This window comes from Mycteria americana, chromosome 1 (genome assembly GCF_035582795.1).
Source record: "Mycteria americana isolate JAX WOST 10 ecotype Jacksonville Zoo and Gardens chromosome 1, USCA_MyAme_1.0, whole genome shotgun sequence".
NCBI lineage: Eukaryota > Metazoa > Chordata > Aves > Ciconiiformes > Ciconiidae > Mycteria > Mycteria americana.
The window spans coordinates 44,036,047-44,060,618 of record NC_134365.1 but is presented as its reverse complement, the minus strand read 5'-3'; the positions used below and the strand labels follow the sequence as shown (position 1 = coordinate 44,060,618).

The following is a 24,572-nucleotide window of genomic DNA, read 5'->3' as shown; positions in this document are numbered from 1 at the left end:
ATACAAATATGCCCATGACATAAGTGACCCGACAATGTAGCTGTAAAACAGAAATCATCGTGGAGGGTCCTAGAAGGAGTCAACAGGGTTTTGTTCTTGACAAAACGTTACTTACTACCTTTACCTACAAACTGAAAGATGAAGAAAGATGATGGTTAGCAGTTTTTGGAAGTCAGGGAAGCTGGTGGAGTGGTAAATTAGACAGATGCTGATTGTAGAGAATGATCTGAATTGTTTGGCAGGGTGGGCTGATTTGAATACCCTATTTAAATACAGATAAATTTGCAATCATACATCTAAGGAACAAAGAGCATAGTTTATACAGACAGGACTGGACAAAGTATTTCAAAATGATGCAACATAAAAAGAAGTCAGGTTCTTGGTAGATAATTAATGGAACATGAGCCTGCAGTAGGATGGTGCAATTAGAGAGTGAATGTCAGCCCTGAAGCCTAAGCAGGGAAAATATGAAGTGGGAGTAGGAAGGTAATATTAGTTCTGTTTATAGCAAAAGTAAAATCATCACAGGAATACTGTGTGCAGTTCTCATACCCACACTTCAGAAAGGACTCTGACAAATCAAAAAGTAGTCAGAAAGTCCTGCAAAAAATGTGTTGAGGTCTGAAAGGCATGCCTTGCCATGAAAAGCTAAGAACGAGCAAGCTGCTTGTCTTATCAAAAAGAAAAGCAAGGAAGACCATTACTTAAACATAAAAGATGTTTTTGATTGTGGTTGGCTTTTTAGTATAGGAGGAAAAGGCATAACAAAAGACAGTTGGGTTTTTTTTTCTCTTGAAAAGAAAGAGATACATAAGATTTAACTGCAAATAAAGCCCTTAAAAAACAAGCCCACCCAGTGAATAATTAGCCACATTGACAATGAGGTGCTGGATCTTCTACTCCGTACTGTTATGTCTAAAGGTTTTTCCAGGGATATCACAATTTCAGGAGAAATTACAGACCTGCTGCTGAGACTTACAGCTGAGGTGCTACAACTTGCAGGATCATAATGATCTCTTCCAGCCTCAAAATTTGTGATTAGCTGAAAGAAAGTAGATAATTCTACTTTCTTTCTTTGAATTGTATTAAATCATATTGATGTATACCTGCTGAGGAAATAGTGCCAAGTCCTTCAAGTTTGAAAATAAGGCATAATACTGCACCAGTTTTGTACAGGTTTACCACCACTGAAATCAATATCCTTGTATTTGAAGACAATCTTGAGAATGGGGAGACTGGAAAGTTTTTTCTGAGCTGCACAACCTGTTCCCACCATGGAAAGAGCCATTCAAAAATCATACTGAATCACTGGAACTAGAAACAGCACTTAATTTTGTTTCTACAGAGATTAGTTCTGCTGAATATAGAAAATTACATCCTTCAGTTTGTCATTTTGTTTATATGTTTTTATATTCGAAATAATATCTAACCGTTAAGTGGTCCTGACTGCAAAAACACCAGACTGTGTTTTCAATAAATAATTCCACTTTAATGGCAAAGTAATAATTTAGACAGATACAGTGCGCACACCTGCAAAAAAATATACGCAAGCTGGTTTACAAGCTAGAGGAACAATAAACCAATAGAAAATACATCATCCAGTTAAGTCCGATGACACCAAATACTTATTATTAGGGCTTTACAAAGACTACAAAACTTTTCAGATGATTTATTTCACTGTTTCTGTCTATTTACATGATATGTTACATCAAAAATGTACAAAATATAAAATGTGTACAGACAAATGTTTCACAAACAATTTCTGAGTTGTAAACTAGGTGGACTCACTGAGATGTATTGCAGGAAGTTTTGTATATGTGATATTGTGTGTTTGTGTGTTAAATATGGCAGGAAAAGATTTGCAGGTTTGCTCAGAGCACAGGTACAGGAAAGAGCAGCTTTGCTTTAGGTCTTTGAGTCAGTCAAGGTGTATGCGCTGACATTTTGCAAGAGAAATGGATCCAGATTTGGGGGGCATGATGTTGGTCTGACTGAATCCTACATGCATAAAATCAGTTAGAGTTTTATTAGGGCAATAGCACCGTGTAGGAACCTCTAGATTCAGCGATGCAGCTCAGTGCCATTTGGAAACTGCATTGATTTATCTTTGTTTTACAGCGAGTGACCACAGGGTGGCCACAAAGAGTTAATAGCACCAAATACACATCCTGAAGGTAACATCCATGGAGGTGTACAGTACATGTCTACACAATGCCAAAGCCCTTAGATACCGTCTTCTTTATATGCACCTATTTTAACCGGACGCCTCTTGTGGTAAAAGAGCATTTCCGATTATTCTGAGCAGTTTGAATGCAATCTGGTTGTAGCCTGCCGTGACATATGCACGTAAAACATTTTCAGATTTTTTTCCCCCCCAAAAGTATTGGTTTTGTATAGATATTGAAACATGCTCACGGTAGCATTGATAGCTCCTGCATAGTCATAACAACTGTAAGTACAGGACAAACACACCAGGTAATAACAGCTTTTAAGGTTTGCATTCTGTATTTGTTTGCAACATACAGGAAATCTCAGCAAGTGAAACATCTCTTAACACCAACAGAATAAAATACATTTTTTTTGTTTGTTTGTTTTCGATTTGATTTGTGCAAGGCTTTTTTTTTTCTTTTTTTTTTTTTTTCAATATTTACAATACCCACCCAGTAGACTGTGCAAAACCAACCCACTTTTACAGTATAAACTCTTCCTCTTCCACAGTGGACATCACTGCTTCAGTGTTCTTTTATGCTGAATTCTTCATGTACAACAATAGCAATCAAAACAACATGCTAAAACTAGAAAAAGGAAAAAAAACCCATATATTTGTGCTCATGCTGCATCAAGTGCATCCAGCTCTGCTGGATAAGAATTCAAAACATCTATCCTCCAAAAACTCCATTCCATGGGACCAAATGGATTTGAGCCGATTTTCTCAGCATTTAGGTGGCAGTGGAAGTGGGTTTGGGTTCCTTGTGTATTTCTGAGGGTAGGCAGAGCAATCTATTCACAAGATAAAAATATTATATAGCAACTGTTCTTTCTCCTATCCATTTCTTTAAAAAATCATGATATACAGATATGAGGCTACTGTGTTAACTGACGTTTTCTCATTAGTAAATGAAAAAAAAAAAAACAGTGTAAATTACCAATGGTTTAGGAATTAAACCAACTGTAAAACTGTTCTAGAAATCTGTTTTAAGGCAGTGAGACAGCACCATAAGAAATGTTCCTTCTTTCACTGAAAAGGCTCAAACAAATGAAGCCCTAAAAAGCCTTTAATCAGTGTTGGTTAGTAATTGGTATAAAACTGTTGTTAAGGAGTGGGCAGGTGGTTAAAAAAGACCTTTGTGGTAAAAACAACTTTATAAAATCTGTGACTCGTGTACTAAAAACTTGATGGAGCGCATCACCGTGACCATGGCAGTTAGAATTAAATTGGCACTTATCCAGCATATCACAGTCATGTTTTCTGGTGATTGCACAATACTGTTTGTGCTTTCTGAGTTACTATCATCATCTTTGACTCGTTTTGGAATGGGCAGTAGCGTACAACACAAACACCACTGCAGTCCTGTGACCAGCACCATGTGGCACAACAGAGGTTAGAAGAGAATTAGAAGACCGCATTGTTCATGCAGCGCCTCAGGGTAAACTAAAGGAAAAAAACAAAAGAAGTTGCACTGTAAACTTGTACAGAGAAACAGAGACAGAGAGAGACAGAGAGAGAGAGAAAGAGGAAAAGGGAAAAAAAATATTCCAGTTTGGCTAACACGTGTGCAATCTGCTTAGATGCCCTTGGTCTAGGGCCCTTTCCAGTTGACAAATGGAGTCTCGCTTGGCTCCATAGGTATTGAAATGCCTTGAAATTAAACTAATTCAAGCTTTCCACTTCAATTTTTCTTCCTGACTTTGCAGTTAGGTCTCCTGCCTACCTACAACACACCATTCTCACTCAGGGACCTCGGCTTGCTGCTTTAATACTGGCAGTGGTCTAGTGGAAACAGATTTTACCATAATCCTCCACCAAGGTTTGTCCCTTTCAGAGAGTTGATTCAAGGGATGAATCCAAAATGTCGTCATGGTGGCTGGTGCTATCACTGTCACAGCTTTGTGCGCTCGAATAGTTGGCTGCCTCTTGAAGCCTCATTAGCATATTCATCTGAAAGAAGAAAGCAATGTTTACATAATCTCGTCTCATTTAATGCTGCAGTGACCGTGTTAAAATTTAATTAAGCTCCCTTGCTGTATGAGGTGTGCTGGTATCTGGCTGAGGGGACCATACAAAAGGATTTCAGAAAGGGCAGGGTGTCAGTGGCTCCTCCTGGCACCCTTTTCATTGCCTTCTGGTCTTTAAATAGAAGTTTAAAGGTCCAAAGAGCCAGAGGGATACAATGGAGCTGCCTGATAACTCTCTTTAATTCAGGGGTGAGACCGGCTGCAGCTGCAACACCGGCAGGGGAAGGAAGCCATATCACAGCTGGACATCTGGGCCCATATTTGGAGACAGTCAAGCTTCCAGATAATTTTTGGATGGCATAGACACACTACATTGGAAAAGCAACTGAAAACATAATCACACTAACATAGCCCCTCTGCAAGAGAGAGACAGGGAGGGAGTGAGAGAGGGGTGGACCGAGGCCAGCTGCTTCATAAAAGAGTCCCATCTGCTGTCGAGGGGCTGACCTCAGCAGGGGAGCAGCAACAGATCCTCCTACCCAGGAGAGGAGAGCCCCCACATAATTTGGGGATTATTAGAACCTGAAGCCCATCTGAAAAATCATCAAAAAGCAGCATTAAGCCCCAGAAAATTACTTGGATGCTTGACGCCTAACTCTGTGTAATGATCAGGATTTTATTTATAAAACATCTGCTTCTGCCAGCAAGCTCAGGGCTGCAAGTGATGTTGACATTGCTTTAGTGTTTTTCAAGGAACAAATACACGTCATTACAAAAAACAGGCAATGAAAAACCAAAGAGAAAGAGGTATTCTTCTGTGTTTGTGTGTTAAGCCCCTTTTCCCAATTTGCTCAGGAATCCTTACATCTCTATGGTTTCAACCTGCACAGCTTGTAAAGTTTTCTCGAGGCACTGAACAGTGTTTAATACTCTTTAATGCTATCAACTAGCTTTTGCTGAAGGTTTAATAGGTATCCATGCTTGAGAATACAGGATACCTGCGGAGGCTGTGCAATGCAGCCTGCATCTGAAATGTCCTGTTTCCCAAGCACAATGTCTGCCCCCGTGAGCTCCACCGGAGGCAGGGGCAAGCCCTCCATACACAAGTTTCAACTTCTAATAGTCTGATACAGATACTGATCACAGTGTGCAGGGAGCAAGGGTGACAGGACACTGAACTTGAGCTGTCCAAGTATTTTCACCTTAGTGGAGGTGATGCACGCGTGCTGGAAGCCTGGCCAATACTGTGATTTGGACTGCCAAACAGGGTCAAACAATCACCCCAAAGCTTGTGGACTGGGAGACAGGGGATCAAATGAGGTGATTTTCTACCCTTCTTCAGGATGCAAAGTCTGGGTTTGGATACCAAACACTTCAGTGAGGCTGAGGAATCATTTTCTTAGCACTGATAAGAGTTAAATGCATTTTCCTCTGAGAAATTCCCTTTTCCAAGGGCTGCCTGTATTCCAGAAGTACAGTTCTCTAAAACATTTTTTTGAAGTGTGATAAAGGCAGTCTATAGAGAAAGCACTATACAAGAATAGCAGTTCAATATATGCAATTTAATAGTCCATTATCAGAGGAGGCAATGGTAAACCCAAACGTCTGGGATCATATTTAAATGAAACAATACATGGCATTGAGGGAAATCAACCTCTTATCTTTTAATGCCACCACACTTGCATTCTTTTTACATTGATTGTTATACAGTCATCAGTTATCTTGAAATATTCTGAGGAATGGGAGGATGGCTGTCTAATTTGCATTTCCACTAAATTCTCTATGATAAACAAGTTAGATAATGCAAGTTTCTCAGTCCTTCATTTGTAGAATGTAGATGAAGGACTGCCCAACCTGGAAAGGTGTTTTTAGAATAAACTGATCAATAAGTTGCTGAAGAGTGGTAGCCAAACATTATAATGATGAAGACCAGATACATTTCTGGGCAGATGGGAAATGCAAACAATTTAAGGACATATTCACATGATGGTGATACCTGCCCTCCTGCTAGATGTTCCTTTTATTTTCAACCTTTTTAATAAATTACAGTAGGATTCATTTTAAAAGCCCATTTTGGAACAGGAACACAGTAGTTTTTTACTGTACAGTGTACAACATGTGACGGTACAGTGCATACTGAAAAGCCTTTTCCCCAAAGTTCAAATCTTACCAAGGGATCCCCCTCTGTATCAGTCTGTGGAACGTGCTTTGAGGTTGTTCCTTCCTTTGCTGATGCATAACCTTCATAACCAACATCTTCTGGTCTTAACTGAAGTAACGATGGCCACTCATGCTGTAGAGATGCAGAGCTCCATGGATAGGTATCAGCTACCCACTTGGAGGGATCCTCCCAGGGTGCCCTCTTACCGTACATCTATATTACGGATATAACACAGGTAAGTATCCTACAGAGTTTTCAGTACCAGTTGTAACAGCAGACAAAAGTCATCAAAAACATCTAACCCCTTTTAGTAAGTGGTTTGCTTTCAAATGCGCTCGGCACTCGGATACGGTAAGACGTACAAAGGACCTCATCTCCATTAATGATCCTTCAATACGCAGAGTGGCTGCAAGTTGAAAAGCACTCCATAACTAGTGATACTTCTAGGCAACAGTGGGAGCCACGAGTTTTTGATACAATGTGAAATGAGACCTTTAGGTAATTTGCTTAAGGTGTGTCAGTGAAATTAACTCAGACCTATCTAAAACATTCAAGTTAATTGGATTTGGTTTAAAGTGAATTAGGAAATGCCAGTACAGATTGTTCTCTTCTCCTAGCAAAATGGGTTGCAGAAGCAGACATCTGTCTACACCTTAAGTTCAAGATCTTTCAGAAGGTTAAGAGAAGAAATTCACAAAGGATAGGTTTTCCCTTCTATGAAGCACAGAAATGCTTACGAATCCAGAAGGAGGACAGAGGAAAGAAGAATGAGAATATTATAAGTTTAGGAGGTCTGGTAGCTTCCTCGCTAAAATGCACCCTTCCCCACATTGCTGTTCACAAGCAACATGTTAACTGAGAGCCCCTTGGTTGCTACTTTACAGATTCCCTTTAGCTGTGACAATGACACGTTGGGATAGGGAGTCAATCGCCAGGACTTTCTGTTATTTCTCCTAGCTCAAACAGCCTCGTGCAATCCAAGGAACAGTATAATATTGGCAGGGCATACACTCATGGAGTATTTAGATGGGCTGCACTCCTAAAGGGAGTAAAACAGTGAAGGATTTTAGTGCTAAAGCCAGAGAGATGATTTGTGCTTATCGCTGCAACACCTGCTCCCAGGCACTTGCTGAATGCAGAGCTCCAGGTTAGGCAGCCAAGTTCCTATATTGTGCACAGAGATAGACTCCTTCTGCCCTACGCTGAGGCTAGGCTGCTGTACCAGGCATCTGCCTGAATAAGCCAAGAGGAAATGGTTCTCAGGGAGGCAGCAGGCTAACTCCAGGCTGTAGGCAGCACTTCCCCTCATGTGAGATTAACAGCGACTAAATCTTTCCTGGAGTCTGGAGCAAGGCTTGTAAATTCTGTGTCTGACAAATGAGTTTGCAAAGTACCAGGCTAGAAAGGCATTTTTCTACCCATCCTTGGTTCCAGGAACATCTAATTATATCATAAAATATTTCTGTTTATTACTAATAAAGTTATTCTATGGAAGCCATCCAAAGCAGCTAAAAATTGGAACAGTTCATGAAACAACACATTTTCTTCTATATGCTGCCATCTTCTGCTCCAGAATTGAAGTTTTCATATAAGTAGGTACCCTGTATACTTGGGAAAATATGAGCATGAAGAATATCACTGCATCTTTATAGCTGGTCTAAACAAGCGCTGCTAATCTCACCGTGGCTGTTCTATCAGATGTTTGGCAGCTTTTTGCACAAGGCATACACAGTCTGTAATTCCCAGAGAGATAAGCAGTTTTAGGAAAGCGTGAGATATTCAACAGGCAAGATTCTAAACCTCCATCGCATCAGTATGTCACTATGTCAATACAAGGCGATAAAGAAACCGCAGCCGCTTGCACAGTTCTTTGACTAGTCCATAACAATCCCCTCTGCACTGTGCAGTAATTTCTTTCAGTGTTATGTGTGGCAAAAAACTGCCTTTCCACAAAGCGTCTTTTCAGAGGACATAGAATTGCAGTGCATAAAAGAAAAATGACAAGGGAGAAAGCCAAATAAAGACTGGGGGGGGAAAAAAAAAAAAAGAAGAAAGGATTAATTTCAAGATCCAGGTTTGCTCCAAAGATGTGGAATGGTCTGAAATCTTAACCTATATGGGACAGCTTACGGTGCTATCTACAGCGAATCTATTTGTAGCCCTCTTTCTATTAAAGTAGAAGAAATGTTAATAGTTCATTAGCAATCAATGGAACTGCTGCTAACACCTAGCTCTGGAGAGGACAGGATAGAGGGAACTGTGAAGCACCCTGATCTGATGGCACTGTTACCCAAAATCAGAATTACAGTCAGGAGAAAACCTTAGCCCATACAGAGAAAGAAAAAGGAAGAAACAAAACTATGGGAAATACAAGCAGGGTTGCAAGATATAAGGGCAAAAAGGGACAGACCTTCATGTTCAGCAGGGCCAAAGAGTAAATTATCTCAATCTGGCTAGATAAGGCCAGTAAACATTTTTTTTTTTCTGAATGGTGAAAATATCTGTGTTCACAAGCTTTCCTTCACAAGCCTCTGTGCCTACATGTGTATGTAGGTGGGAGAGGACTACAGAGACCAAAGCTATTTTCTTGCACCAGTGTAAGGGCTAATAACTCTTCCATGCAGGGGTAGGCTGAGACTGCCTTGACTCAGGAAGGCAATCTGAGCTGTATTTAGCATTGCTGTGAACTCTTTAAACAGTGGAAAAAGAAGAACCTTCCTCCAGTCACAGAGGAGAAACCCTCTTCATAAAATACAAGATATGCTAGTGCTGGAGCAGACAAAGACAAATTACACATCAGAGTAAGATCAGGTCAAAAACGAGTTCAAGGCTGATTTCTATAATCCTTCCACAGACTTTCGTCTTGCAAACTCAACAGAATTCATACTTGGATGAACGGGTTAAAAGTAGCTTGGAGAAAGCCTAGGAAACTAATTAAAAAAAAAAAAAATTGCTGGGAAACAAATGACATACCTGAAGTCCTTCTCTCACAGCTTCCAGAAGATATGGCACCAGGGAATAGTTCCAGAGGTCTGTGAACCACACTCTGGAGCCGTCAACATCCATAGGGCAAGGGAGGAAGAGGCGGGGACCTGAGAAGTCAAGTTGTGTATTAAAAAAAGTAGAACTAGGGAACACACTAAAAATAATCTTCACAGAATTAAAAAAGTAGTATTGGAGCAATCTCAAGTGAAGAGAGTGCTAATACAGGACTACAATAAGGGAGCTATCAGTCTCCTGTTATAAAAAATGAACTAGTGTCTCTTTATCCAATTCTAGAGCCTGATGAACACTTACAAGTTTTATGGGCAAAGCTATACAAAAGTATGACGTCTTTGCTAACATAGCTATTCTGCTAAAAGACCTCAGGTACATGTATATCTCCCACCTGCTAGTTTGCTGAACTGACTGTCCAAGTGTTTTTATTGCTGGAATTATATTGCAGTGTGAAAGCAGGGGAAAAAATTAAGCTTAGGGAAGGTGCTATTGAGGTAACTTTTTGTAAATTTAACTTTTTAAAATTATGATCATTTACTTGAAAGTCTTTAGTAACCAAGGCAGAAATACCAGGAAATACATACTCTCTCATTAATCTTTCCATTTTCATTTCAGTCTTGCTGGCAACTAGACAAATTCCCCACACTGATGTTGTGCTTCCCATTGAGAGATGACAACTTTTAAAAAGATAATATGGCCTTCACAAACGTCTAAAATGCTCAGCCTGCATCCTTATTTCAAACCACTCCACCAATGGACTCACCAATGGTTACATCTGAAGAGCTGTGCGTTTCTAGGAAGCTGTTGAGATGATGCCATGTTTTGGGGATCCAGTCAATGATTTTGATGAGCTCATTATTGCGTGTGTTCCTTTCTATTTCAGTCTCAATCAGTTTCCTTCTCAGATATCTGCCCAAGAAACCTTTAACAGGCTCTGTGTGATTAGCACACAGCACCCACCTGGGTAGAAAGGATAAATGTCAAGCAGCAATGAATAGCAAATACATCATTTCCTCTTAAACATATAGATGAAGGTAATGTCATAAGCATCTGAGTCTCATTAGTCAGCAAGTATAAAACTGCTCCAATAAACCACATTATTGCCCACTGCTACAACACAATCATTACAGGTTTCAGCAGGAATTCAAGACAATGCTGAAGACAAACAGAATGCAAGAAGGCAATCGTCTTCAGCATCTTGCTAGAGGTGCCAGAAAACATCTTATTTCTTTCACCTTTCCCCAACACCATTCAGAGACCCACCAATACAGGAGAAATGCAGCAGCTAAAACACTTTACTGTGACAAGACACAAGATCAATGTTTGTTGAACAACTGGTCTGCGAAGCAGCGAGCTGTGCAAACACAGCCACAGTAAATACAGAGTGAATGTACCTGAAATTGTGATGCAGCTCCAGATTTGGTGAAGAAGAAACCCCCTGGTTCATGGTTCCAATAATATAGGGACTGAAAAGAGAAAAAGTAGTAGGTTTTTTTTGAGGGAGAATCCAGTCAGATATTCAGAGAATATTCTTCTTGTCTGCACTAGGCCAATTTTAAGAGTCTCTGGATGTATCGTAGTCTTAGATTTAAAGTATTTCTGAGGCACCCATTTTTTAGTGGTCATTCTTGTATGATTTCCCTCCCTGCACGTTTGTAGTTTACTAGTGCTCATCTGTAATAAAAAAATAAATGAGGCAACCCTGTCCTCATGCACCTCATAATTTTGTAGTAGGCTTAGAGTTTTCATTTCAGAAGCCAGTGAATCTCATGAGTAAGACATAGCATGCAGTGATTTTATGAAGGGAAGTCCCTATGATGGCACTTTTACAGCAGAAATAGCCAATGTTATAGGCCAGTAAAAGTTCCAGAAAACATTATGTTTATTCTTGCTTGGCAATAAAGGACGGTCACCACACTTCATACTTCTGCGCTGCTACAGGAAAACTGTAGGAAGTGCAAGTCCACCAGATACACAGCTGCTTCTGCATGGCATGGTTCATGGGTTCACACATATCCCAAATTCCACTATTATGAAGTGCATTTCTTCTTACTCTCCCATAAGCTTTCCTCATAGTACTAATGAGCTTGTGTGATCTGACAGGGTAAAAGGGGTAAGACCCTTTTTCAGTCTAGCGTTTAAGTACATTCTTAAATTCAGTGGTATGTTTACATCTCACTGAGATGCACGGGAGCCTCATAAATAAAGTGAAGCAGACACCTAAGTACTTGGCCGAAGAAAGTTAAAATTATTCAAGCACATAAGGGCTTTGCTGACAGCCTATGGGAGTCTAAGTTTTCACTGGGACATTTTATTTTGCAAAATGACAAACAACTTTTACTGTTTTCATTGCAAAAGGTGTGTGAAAGGGGAGAAAAGAGCTGCTACCTACCATTTATTATATTTACAGTTGAGGAAACCATTGAAGATGTCACTTAGTGAACTGATGTGGTGGAGGTTATCAAGAATTATGACTGCAGGGAGGTCAGCACCATTGTTGTCAGCACTGCATTGCTCAGCTAGGTTTGCTAGGTATTGTCGCAGATCCTTCAGCAGAATTAACAAAAAAAACCAGAAAAGATTAACCAAATTAGACCATAGATGTAATTTCAATGGAAAAGATTTTCAGAAAGATAAAGAGGCTGCTACAGTTTCCCCACTGTGGATCATTCAAACTCAATCAGCACATGCAGGAAGACCTGCTTCTTAGGTAGAGCAACATTGAAGCCACATGCTAGGAAAAACAAAGGCACTAAACATAAGGCAAGTGACCAAAGCATACACATTTCTATTTGGTGGATACATTACTTAGAAACTTGTTGATAAAATGTCTTCTCTCCAGTGGAAAATAGGTTGCAATAAAATATGCCATTTCCAATGGGCTGAGATACTCACATTAGTTGTTGGACCTCCATTTTTATGAATGCCACATTTATATACCAAAACCCCACACCAAATTATCACATGATTTAGGCATACTGGACTACTCCCTCGGGTATCTCCTTTCACCACTCTCACTGAAAATCTGTTTGACCTTTTGGGGATACTATATCACACCTCATAATAAATCCTTTTTTTCTGTCAGCTGTCTGGCTGCCATTTTGTGCTGGAGTAAAAGAGAGATTTTTATGATCAAAACATTTCATATTCTCCTCAACACTTTGTTGCCCTTGAGAGTCTGGGCTAGTCAACTTTTACAGCTGTATACCTAGAGGTATCTAATTTTGTCAGTGTTGGGAATGCTCAGTATTATGGACAAAATTCCTACTGCCGTTTTACTTCCCGGATCAGGGATAGCAGAATCTTTTTTTCTTTAATGGGAACATGCAATCTTTTTTTTATTTCAAGAAAGATTTTTGTTTGGCTTTTTATGATCAGGTGTCTCTAGGGGAACATCATGGGTTTCTTCCATGAAATAGCACCATCTGTATTATTCAAACACACTTGCTATTTGACAATGTTGTTTTTTCTTTTTTACTACAAACTCAAACGTTCTATATAAATCTTAATCGAAACAAAGGAAAAGGAAAAAAAAAACCCCAAACCTAAAAACCCCAAACAAAAACACATACAACAGGCAATTTACCAGAAATCCAAAAGCTTGCTCTTTTGTGGGACAATTTTCATTATAAATGTATATGGTATAACAATAAAACATAAACATATCCCCTGCCAAATTAAATGGCATCACAAATCCTCTGTATAAAGACAGTGAAAAGCGGTGTTTTTATTGGAATGGTCCCCTCGCCCCTTTGGGATCTGTATGTTCTTCCTTCTTATATTATGTTAACGTTCATTATGTTCTGTGCAAATCAGAAAGCTCTGGGCAAAACCTTTCATTTTCTTTTCCCTGGGTACCAAGTTAGGAGTATACCCACTTTAGGACAGCAAGTGAATAGTATTATCTGTGGCTAGCACAGTAGTCATGTTAGAAGCTTGATAATCTGAGCTATGTAAATCACTGTGAATGTGACATGATGCGTGAGGTGATTTTAGGATGGTCAAGCTTCCTGATGCACACCAGAAACCATGGCAGCAGTTCTTTTTATCCAGTGCTGATTAAGGAGCTGAACCCAAGACAGTAATTCAAAATCCCCATTCTGAAATCTTTGCTAACAATAGGCTGCTATTATCACTATAAAAAAGCAAGTCAGACTAGTATTACTATATATCCAACCTTTCTAATGAAGGAATTACAGACACTCTAAGAATTGAATTTACATGGGAATTTGACTCTGCATCTATCCTTAAGGTGGGTTTCCTCAAGTGGAGGGAAAATTCAGACTTCCTTCACAGTGCTTCAGTGGTTTGTTTAGAGCAGAAAGATCTGGTCTCTGTTCCTCACTGGGATTGGAGACTGAATTCTTGTAGGAAAAAAATGTTAAGTGAGCAACAAAACTATGCCAATTAAGAGGATCTGCTCTGCATCATCACTACAAATTGGGCAATAGGTTATCTTTTCAACTGTAACTTACCTTGCTTGACTTGTGATCTACGTTAAAAGTTGCAATGGCATCCTCAGTTTTTTTTCTGCCAGATTTAGTTATAATATATTCAGCCAGCCTGTTAGCTAAATAGGTCTTTCCTGTGCCACTGGGTCCCGACAGAATAATTCTGCGATGCTCCATCAGCAAATTAAAGTACCGCTGGGTAATTGGTTTAGGAATTAATGTGTCAAACACAAAACTGTCCAAACTGTTTTCTTCCACTCCTGGGAACAAAAGAAAAGAAAAATGGCCTGTCTTCATCCTTGCTAAGGTAGGTATAGGTTTGGCCCAGCACCTGATGGCATTGGTGCTATGCTCAAAGTAAGGTAAGATACTTTGCCTGAATCAAATTCCTATCAAGGGCTTCATTACTGTGGAAATGCTTATATCCTTCCACAAGGCCAAAACATTAAACAGTGGTAGTAGGATGGGACGGGTGGGAGAGATGAAATCAAAGTAAATGTGAAGAGAAGGCTCAGTGAGGCAGAGATGTATGTTTCAGACACTAGAGGCAACTATGAAAAAAAAAGGTCAAAGTGACAGCCACAAGGGTTACTGGTTGTCACATCAATGTATGTATAGCTCTTCTGAAGGCCCCCTCTCCCCTCCAATAGCAAATCCCTACAGCTTTTGAACTGTATCAAATTTTTCCTGCGAACTGGGTAAGGCATAAATATTCCTTATCATAATCTCTGTTTTGGGGTTGGTTTTTTTGCCACTATTCAGAAATCTGTACTTTGCTGTGATTTGGCAGTCAGGCAGAGAAGGACAGAGATATTCTTCCATTTGTCTCAAAACGCCCCACTGCATTAGGTATTGTACAATGTCATGCAGAAAGTTCACGTGATAAATGAGTCCTTGAACTGGAGACAAAATACAGAAAGGTCAGGTGTAAGAAAAATAAAAGAGGGATAGGGGAATGCAGTGAAGAACTCTACAGTATCTGCAAAAATATTCTTGGGGTTTTACCTTTCAGGTTCACAGTGATGACGTTATTGTCTCCAACCAGATATCCACAAGGCAGCAGTTCAGGCACTTCTAGGCTATGGGCTCTAATTACATCCCCTATACAATAGCTAGCAATGCAGTCAGAGCTTAAACCCAGGCTAGTAGTCGGATCCACTCGGAAAATATATTCCTGAAATTATATGAAAACATAAGACATAAAAATAAAAATGGTTATTGAATGAAAGCAGTTTGGAAAATATTTTGGTACAGGTGAAGTCATTTGATGAGGAGATTCTTGCAGTCACATTCAAGAGAGAACTGCCTACAGTCATGAAAAAAGGACAGCAACATTAACAATAAAGTTTAATATTGGTGTTAGCTTTATGTCAAAAAACAAAACAAAGCAAAAACTTGGCAAGACAAACCAAGGAATACGGAAAATTAGTGAAAAAGGAAATTGAATTAATACTTGAGCTAATTTTTCACTGTCTTACCTTAAAGAGACGTCTGATGACACCATCTAAAACGTCCCATTTTGTTTTTCCGCTCACTCCAATTGATCCTATCAGATATGCATGTGGTTTTTGATCCTGCAAAGAGAGATTTTTGGAAACTGGACTAAAAATGGAGGTAATTAGTTTTCTATGAAGATTCATAATTTTTCCAATGAAGAAAAATAATATTATTTAGAATGTGATGTTACAACTTTGTTAATAATCTCTGTGCCAGAAATAGGTATAGAAGACGTTACTTTGTTACATCTTTATAAGAAAGGAAATGCAGCATCTTATTCTGCTCGTAGATTGCATCTGTATTTATAAAGAACTGAATATAAATAGAAGTTGCATTGTATTTATAATCTTTTGTAACACAGAACATGAAAACACGACCATGCAATTCCAAATTGATTACCTCAGCAGCATATTCATAGGTGCAGCCTAAGGGGTCCAAGGCATAGATCTAATTTACAATGACTTTTAAATGGAGATAGCAAGTCCCAGAACATCTTACTACTAATTAAACTGAGAATTGGTACTGTCTGAGCCACCACAAAGGCAGAAGGAGGCCATATGACGTTAGTCTACGGAGAGTGCCTAACGCTACTGAGCATGGCTGACAGGGAAGAGAGCTGCTATCTTCAGCATATTTCTTTTCAGTTCCTGGCTGCAAATACTGAAACAAGTTGAGCTACTAAACTGCAAGATTTGCCAGAGCTATAATTCTGCATCTAGACCTTTGCATAATGAACTTACCTTGGCTCGACTATAGCCCTTGTTTATAGTGACTAAAATTTTCACGCTATGACCTTCTTTGTGGAGTGCTCCATCAGTGACATCATCCAACAAAATATCTGCAATAAAAGAAGGGAAGGAAAGTGATCAACCTGACAAATCACATCAATTATGTTCACATCATCAGTTCAGTATTTGTTCAAAGGGTTTTTTGTTTAAAAAGAAAGGCTGCCATCACAAGAACTTGTAATCATTTTAATCTGTACTTTTTCCTACTTTGCCTTTTCTGTTGGAGATGAAAAAAAGTAACAAATTGTTAATTTTTGAAGCAATATTAGGACCTTTAATAATGTAGAAATGAATTGGGAAAACATAAATAAATAAATTCTTACATTATAATCTTGCCTTTGCTTTCCTTCTTGGAGCTTGTTTGAAATTACCATACGTCCACAAAGTAATGTTTTTAAAACCTAAATTAAGTTTATGTCTTTGGGCACTCATTGCGTCCTTTAGAATGGTGTCAGGTGAAAAGCAACAAATACTTGCACTGATATGCTTGCTGCTAAGTAAAATAGCATTTTAATTTCTCTTTTCAGCTGATTTCTTTACCTTCTGTGCACATGGCAAGGATAGAGTCCTTTTTACCCCCGCGATACAGGCTTACAAACAGTATCCATTGAGAAAACCACTTTGCCTTCCTCCCAAATATATGGACTCTCTATTCAGCCATTCCTCTAAGAAAAGGTTTCATTTTTCTTGGAGGTAAAGAGGGATTCTGATCTGCTCTGTGCCTCTGTTTCTACCTCCTCACTAAGTCCTAAAATGAGAAAGCAGAAGGATGTATTTCTTACTGAAGGCTGAGCCTGCAGCTTTATTGCGAGGGATAAAACTGCTGTCTTCCTCTAGAAGTTCTCTCAGAGATTTTACTGTTAGCCATTTAACCTAACTATCAAATTAGGAGAGATTATGGATTTGCATTTTCTTCAAAGGCCAGCACAGTAATCCACTGCCCTAAGTCCTGCTCATTCTTATTGCAGTGATTGAAGAAAAGCGTTGACTGCATGTCATAGTTGCACAAGGTTGGATTTCACCCAAATTAAATGAGGTGCCAGTAAGATTCAGGCACTCACTCAAAGCAAAACCAAAAAAAGACTTATGAATATGACTTCAATGAATGTATTAAAAAATAAGTCCTCATGTAAAATGTTAGACAGCTTACACCCAGATCTAGAAAGGAGATTCTTTTTAATTGATCAAATAAAGAAGTATTTTTGTTGTGAGCTTAAACAAATCCATGCTTGTTTTGTGCCAGGCAGCCAGTTTTTCTGTGCCACCAACAGCGAATGTTTCACTTCACTTGTATATCAGTGTATTTGACAAACCTTAAAGAGTTTCCATAATGTCATAGTTCATCTGAGGGCAATTTACAATATATCTGATCCCCCTGTGAAATTTTTCAGTCTCTAAATTACCCTCATGTAGCCTTTTAAATACATTTTTCTGTAAATCTTTAGGAATGAGGCACCACTCTGTGGCTAAAATAAAAATTCCACTTTCTACTAAGAGCTCTCCCTCTCACTGACACAAGGGGCTGAGAAGATGCCCAAGAGGGTCTAATTTCATGGTGGTACTAATTGTTTTCATTAGCTCCTGCCAGGCCTCCTCCTTAGGTGCACTATGGTGGCTCCATCTCACTTCTTGTCTGAGCTCTGGCACTGTTTTCATCGGACAGTCCAGACAGAATCTTGTACTGGTCCTTGTTTGCTGCACTTTATTGTAGTGACTGACTGAAATACGGGTGTCTGTGACCACCAAACGCCTTTCAGGCTTGCCGCTCACACCTATCTGGAGGAGATGGTCATACCCTTAGGAAGTGGCAATGGATAGCTTTGGTCATTTCCATATGACCACAGTCATTTGGAGACACGTGTCTCCCAGAAAGTGTCACGGCGTTTTTTAATATGATAAGCCAAAGCCCTCATTATCTCTCTCAGCTTAGTCCCTAGAATGATTAACCTCTCCATATCTGAGGGACTTTTGTTCAATAGTACTCCAGCTGCCGCAGAAATCCCACAAGACTTGGTAGGAAGCTGTCACCCTTCCAAGTTCTCTGTCACGGAAACAAAATTATACTCAATGATCAAAAAGGCTGGATTCATAATCAGATGAAATCCTCCACTCCTCATTAGGCACCCTTATTTCTTTAATTTCTTATAACCAAAAGTAATCACTTTGCAAGCTAGAAAAACATTTAGAACCAATAACACAGAAAATTATATAAAGCTTATATTATGTTTATTCCTGTATCTAGACAGAGTTAGCGTCAAGCGACAAAGTGCTAATAGCTGCTGCTCATGAAAGAGAGTCTACAATTACCATTTTGGAAAAAATTCTGTTCTGATTTTTTTTTTTTAATGTGTGTGGATGTGTGAGCAGGAACCATAGTTAAACATTTTCTCCCTGTTTTTGCAGCACTTCATTGTATACTGAGGCCCAGCTCAAGCTCATCCATTCTAAAAGTTAAACCTGGAAAAAAACATAGGCTGGAATGTAAATAAAAAATATACTGATTTTCATATAAAATCTGATATTAACCAGAAGAAATATTCAAATATCCATGTAATCAGTGACTGGCAAGATAATATGACTAACTGCCAATCCAAATTATAGTCAGGCCATTTGGCACGTTCCCAGCTGTACTCTTGCCTAGACTCTTTCTAGAACTATTAGCCACATTTTTATTGCTTCCAGAGACTGTATTATACTTTCTGCGGAGTCTATGCTAATGAGTGCTGCTTTGCTTCTGCTTTGCTCCTGGTTCTAATGTTAGAGACAGCACTTCTGTTTCTTGGCTACATTATCAAAACAAGTGTAGAAGGCTTATTATCATAAACTCTATGGCATGGAAAATAATCAAACGTTAATGTTCAGGATGTGGACCAAAGTTCTGCTTGCTTTCTCTCATTCACAGAAGACAATGAGAGTCCTTAATAAGCCAGGCGGGGTTTGACTCCTGTGATAAATGGTGATTTAGTCCAACAGGCTAACTAGCTACACCACATTAAAAAAAAAGGTAGGGGATAAAGCTAACCAAGACCACCTTCTGCCCCAGCTGCAAATATGAAATGAAGTTAAGGGAGCTAACTGAATGAAAAAAGATCTGTAAACAAAAAAGAAAGTTTCATATACTATGCTCCTATTTGTCCCATAGGGTCAAGAGAATATATCTATACAGTTGCCATGTATACTACAACAGATATCGTCCTTTTCAAATAAATTGTAAACTAGATGACCAAAGAGTAGTTAGATGACCAACAGACCAACTAGGTAGTTAGTATCATAGCTAGGAACTAAGCAACTACAATGAACAATCCGTTACTATTATTCAGAAACTTGTAAAAGCTACATTTTCAGAAATGACTGCCAGCATTCTTCCTCATCTCCATTAGTGAATGTATATCTGATGTTTACCTGAGTGATATGAGGCCTTTTAATTTTCAGGCATGCCTCATATATGGCCCATTAAGAGGGTGAAAATAATAAATTCTTACTAATTGCTGAGGCATGCATGTGCCCAAAATATGTTTACCTGATGTAACAGATTCTGTGATGTTTAAATTGTTCAGAGAAAGTCCTAGTGACTGCCGTGATGAAGAAGATGATGTGCTGCTTGAAGACTCTGATGACGGCCGGGCAGGCTTTCCAGTATTTCCAGTCTCTGCCTTTAAACGATCATTTTCAGCTTTCAATATCTCAATTTCATTCTGTATTCAAAAGAAATCAACATAAAAGCACAGGACGTTATTCTTTCAGAAAACCACTGGGGGTGGCTATTCTGGTGCTTGCTGTTTGCCTGCAGGAGCTAACTGGTTTACCACTTTCACAGCAGTATGTAGCACTATATATCAGAAGTATAACCCAGTCAGTGAAAACTGGATTGCCTTCACTTCTGAAATGAAGGGGAAAAACCCCTATAACCTTGTTTCAGCTTTTGCCTCAAGACAGTTCCTAAACAGCATAAGCTTCAAGCTTCTGTGTTTATTGTACAGTTGACCATAACACAAGTACGGTGAGAATTTTCCCAGCTATCCTCAGTTTTATAAGCTACTTTTTATCATCAAATATCTTAGGTAACAGTCAGTTAAGAAAGTTATTGTTAAAACCTTAGGCATGTCAATGTTTCTAAAGTCACAGAAAATTATTACTGCCATTGACTGTAAAATTTAAGCAGTAACTTCACAGAGGAGAAATGAAATTAAAAATGGACAATTAGAAATTGATACTTTAACAGTTTCATAACCCTTCTTGCTATCAGATAAGACTTTTTGATCATTCAAACATGGGATTGTTCACATAACGGCCAGCAAACCCTCTTTGATGAAAACATACAGTGACAGATGAATCAGAACAACTAGGAATTTCTTTTAGCTAAATCCTCTGTGGTGCTAAGTGATTATTGAATGTACAATAATAAAATGAAAACTTAGCCTGAGAACTGCCTGGTACCAGCTAAATCTAGCTTTCAGTCGCTTCACGAAGCACAGTACAAAGCAACTGCTTATTCTTGCAGATGGTTTTGCACATCAAATTTAATTCCACATTCACTAACACTCTGCTAAAAGTCCTATTCTTTTATGAAGGCTGTTGAGCTACATTATACAAGTAAAACCATAAGGGATAGCATCACAAAAAAACCTGCAACAGCTACAAAAAGATTAGATCATACAGGCAAAGGTGAGGAGATAGTGAAAGGGAAGGGACAAACCAGCAAAATAGTGACAGAAGGTAATAGATGAATGCACCAGTTTAGCCTGGGGTTCAAATCAGGAACTATGGTGAAATGAGGCACGCGATCTCCATCTACTCTGCAGTTTACGCTGAATAATTACACGACTCTTAGCAGTCTTCCATTCAGCTGAGCTTTACATTTTTAAGGTGCTTTGAATATACACAGTATTCATATATCATTCCCACCAATCCTAATTTTTCCCCTTACCAATCCTCAGCAACTCTCCAAAATGTCACAGAGTTTGGCAACTCCAAGGTGGCTGCCTGTCCTTTTGGGAAAACTTCAGAAGAAGTAGTGATTACCAGCAACAGCATCTGAACTAGTTGCCTCTGCCCAGCTTTGGTGGAAGTCAAACTTTGGAGGCCTGTGACTACAGCAGACTCCTCTCTCTGGGGAGTTCACCTGGTTTAGGCACTCATATCCCAGTGTAAGACTGTAATCAGCTGATAAGCCTTCATGTCCTCTTCTCCACCATTGCAATGAACTGTATGCTGTCCCTTACAGTTCCTAAAAACTTTTTAGTGGCTCCAGATCAAATGCTTTACTTATGTCTGGACAATTGAAACCCATATTTACAGACCAGTTCTTAATTATTCTTCCCCCTAATTGAAATTCAGCCAAATATCCCATAGCAATGTTGGCACCTAGTGGTGTGAGCACCTGGGAGGATGGTGGGTACCATAGATGTTTAAAGGTGTGTTGGAGACTGCTATAGGCATGGTATAAACAAAGAGGTCTAGAAAACACAGCAAGCACACCAAATCTGGTAGTTATGAAATCAGCCGCTGTGGACACCTATACAAAAGTGCCTACAGGTGCACCTGACCTAAGCACCCAGCACAGAGCAATTCAGCTGAGAAGCCACTGGGGCTGGATTCAGCTGTGTAAATGTGGGTTTCCAGTGTCACTGTAAACGCAGTCTTCCATGGGTAGAATGCTAAACCTACAAGTCCTGTGCAGATGCAAATACCTGAGGCTGGTTCAAATGGTAATAGGTGCCTATGCTCAAACAACTCAATTTCACTCTCTATACCCGTCTTAGGATGATTTTAGGATAACTCTCTAGGTCCCACTACTGCAGGACTAAAACTCAATTGACTACAACAGGAGCTTATCACCTAGCTCATACCTAGACATCTAAATGTAGCTGTCCTCGTCTCAACCTGAATCCCCACCCCATGGCCTTGATTTTGTTTCCCAAATACAGGTTTATGGTGCTTTCAGGGATGCCCTAGGTATCTCACCTGTCATTTCAGAAGAGCCTAGATCTACTGAAGGACCTATGTCATACTGTGTGGATATTGTAGATACTTTTGGGCACCCCCCATAAAGCTCCATGCTCCACTGAAGAACACTGGCCATACTTTCTGCATCCTTTCAGCCTCATGAAAGGGAAAGCCTTCTGATGAAAAATGTGTTCAGGAAGGATTTGGAGCAGTGTCACAAAACAATGTAGTGAATTTTAGTGATGCTGGATACAATAATTTAGTTCAATTTCACATTCTTTGCTTCGGCAAGACACGACTGGGTTAGGAATCAGAAATGATGAGAGAGTATGCACATATACCCCCGTCCCCCACCACAGTCCAAGGATTTAAAGCTCTGTAGAAATCACTTCTTGATCTGCTTGTCTGTCATGTTGTTTCCCCCAGTCACAGGGTTTAGATAAAAAATATCCTTTGGGCAGGGATTATATCTCCTTTCATATCTCTTAAACACATTTTAGCTATTAATATAAATGCTAAGAATATCATTATTATAAGGTGAACACTTATCATACCCATCCTTTCCAAGTACTGTCGATACAATTTACCTTGTATCGGCATTTTTTGGTACCTGAAAAAAAGTACTGGGAAAGGAAATACATCAGGCATAGCTATGGTGTGCATCCCTGTCATCACATAAGCTACCGCACTGACCTGCATGCGGTTCATGGCTTCCCGAATCTGATCCAGATGGTGTGCAGAGCTGAGGGCTTCAAGACGAATGTCCGTTAATTTTAGCTCTTTCTCCCTCAGCTCACTCTTTAGTTGAAGAATAATTTCAGCCTCTGCCTCTGTGCACTCACAGATCCTAAAGAGGAGCAGGAAACAGGCAAGAGATTAAAGGAAGGTTCTTCCCCCAAAGCAGTGTCATTACTAAATATCAAAGTACAGAAAATGCTTGCTGCTGGTGAAACCTATGAGTGAAGAAAGAATTTTATCAAAGAAACATGAAAAGGCTCAATTTGCAAATTAAAAAAGGAAAAAAGCCCTCTCCGGATGAAATGATCAGCTTGCTTTATACCTTTCCAGTTTAGTTAGATAGTTCACTCTGGTGAAAAAAAGTTGTTAAAAACTTTTCAGAAATCTTTTTTTTGACTGTGTATCACCCATTGGTTTTAATTTGATTTTGTACCCGCATCATTTCTTTGGTGCAAAGGTTATGATTTTCCTAAGTAGCAATAGTCAGAACTGAAGTATGCTAATTAAACTGTACTACTGATATTTATTATCTGTTAGGCATCAACAGTTTTCTCTGTTTTGAACAGCACACAAAGAGACAGTCCTTGACTTCATGACCCAGAAGATTTTGATCTGTAATGGTTTTGATTTGTGATGGTTGACTTTTTGCCTATATATAGTCTGTCATTTGGTAATGTTTGGTTGGTTTGTTTTTTTTTTTCCTTAAAGACTGGATTAAAAGTAATCACCGTGTGATTATTTTTCATGAACATCACTTTTAAGGGAAGAAATGATTATATTGTGAGAAAAGATCAAAACATGACTGGCCCAGGGACCCACAACTGCCCAGTTCTCATGTCAGACTGTTTTGATGTCACTGACTCTCTGTGTCATCATCAGTTCTAGATCTGTTGCATAACAGAACCAGTAGAAAATAAAACACTGAAATTTGGCTATGTTGTTACACTAAGCAATATTTTCAGTCAATTCACTAAATGTTATTTATTCTTTATTACTGTCACTATACATAGTTAATATTTGCAGAACAATTTAAATATGAAAAATATTTTATAATAATAAGTATTATTATTGTGATTATTACTACTAATATACAAACAAGAAACAGAGGCCAACTTTTAATTTCCAGAATGCATGCAAATGCGTTTTGGGAAAGAAGATGCAGCACTCTTCAGGTCAGCAGTTGGGTATACAACTCCATGCCCCACACTCAATTTTACCGGGATCTATGCTTGTAGACCACGTGACCGTTTTGCCTTTTCTTTGGTGCCCAGACTAGAGATGACCTGCATACACATGTATTAGACAGATGCAATTGGAAGAAAGTAAAGGTAATGGTTTAGAACATGAGACTCAGGTCAAGAAAATATATAAAGAAAGCGTAAGCAAAGGGAAGATGAAGTTGTTCATGGCAAATAAAAAGATATAGCAAACTGAAGAAGGAAAATAATGAATATCATTCACAACATGCACAAATATTTTAAATGTGAGTAAAAATGAATAAAGGCATACAGTAGGATTTTTTTCCAAATGTTATGATACAGTTCTTGGTTTGATGTGCCCATACCTATGCTAACCAAATAAGAAATGACATGCATATATTATCTCATACAACAACTTGGACAACTGGGAAGTCACGTGTCTATTTGTTGGCTATTTTCTTTTTGGCTTTTTTTCAGGAGATCTTGAGAAGGGATGGATAAAAAGACCTTGACAAGCCAGCTTTAAAGAAGATAAAAATGGAGCAGAAAGCAGGGCTATGGTTCTGGAAGAAGCAGGAAAAAGCTGTCTAGACTAGTAAGATAAGCAGAATGGAAGCAG

General features: G+C 39.1%; 1 protein-coding gene across 14 annotated transcripts in view; it reads right to left on the bottom strand.

The window, feature by feature from the left end:
• Positions 1-1,472: 1,472 nt before the first annotated feature.
• Positions 1,473-24,572, bottom strand: part of NAV3 (neuron navigator 3) — a 564,703-nt gene continuing 541,603 nt past the window's right edge. For 12 of the 14 annotated variants that reach the window (XM_075495976.1, XM_075495951.1, XM_075495931.1 and 9 more), the window contains 12 exons: positions 22,710-22,863; positions 19,591-19,765; positions 16,023-16,120; positions 15,264-15,359; positions 14,791-14,959; positions 13,810-14,045; positions 11,727-11,881; positions 10,729-10,800; positions 10,098-10,294; positions 9,311-9,429; positions 6,347-6,550; positions 1,473-4,159 (listed from right to left, as the gene is read on the bottom strand). In XM_075495976.1, coding sequence (XP_075352091.1) covers positions 4,040-4,159; positions 6,347-6,550; positions 9,311-9,429; positions 10,098-10,294; positions 10,729-10,800; positions 11,727-11,881; positions 13,810-14,045; positions 14,791-14,959; positions 15,264-15,359; positions 16,023-16,120; positions 19,591-19,765; positions 22,710-22,863 — 1,795 coding nt within the window. In that variant the 3' untranslated portion in view covers positions 1,473-4,039. The remainder of the gene's footprint in view (positions 4,160-6,346; positions 6,551-9,310; positions 9,430-10,097; positions 10,295-10,728; positions 10,801-11,726; positions 11,882-13,809; positions 14,046-14,790; positions 14,960-15,263; positions 15,360-16,022; positions 16,121-19,590; positions 19,766-22,709; positions 22,864-24,572) is intronic. The other 2 variants (XM_075495912.1, XM_075495921.1) reach the window with 2 other exon arrangements.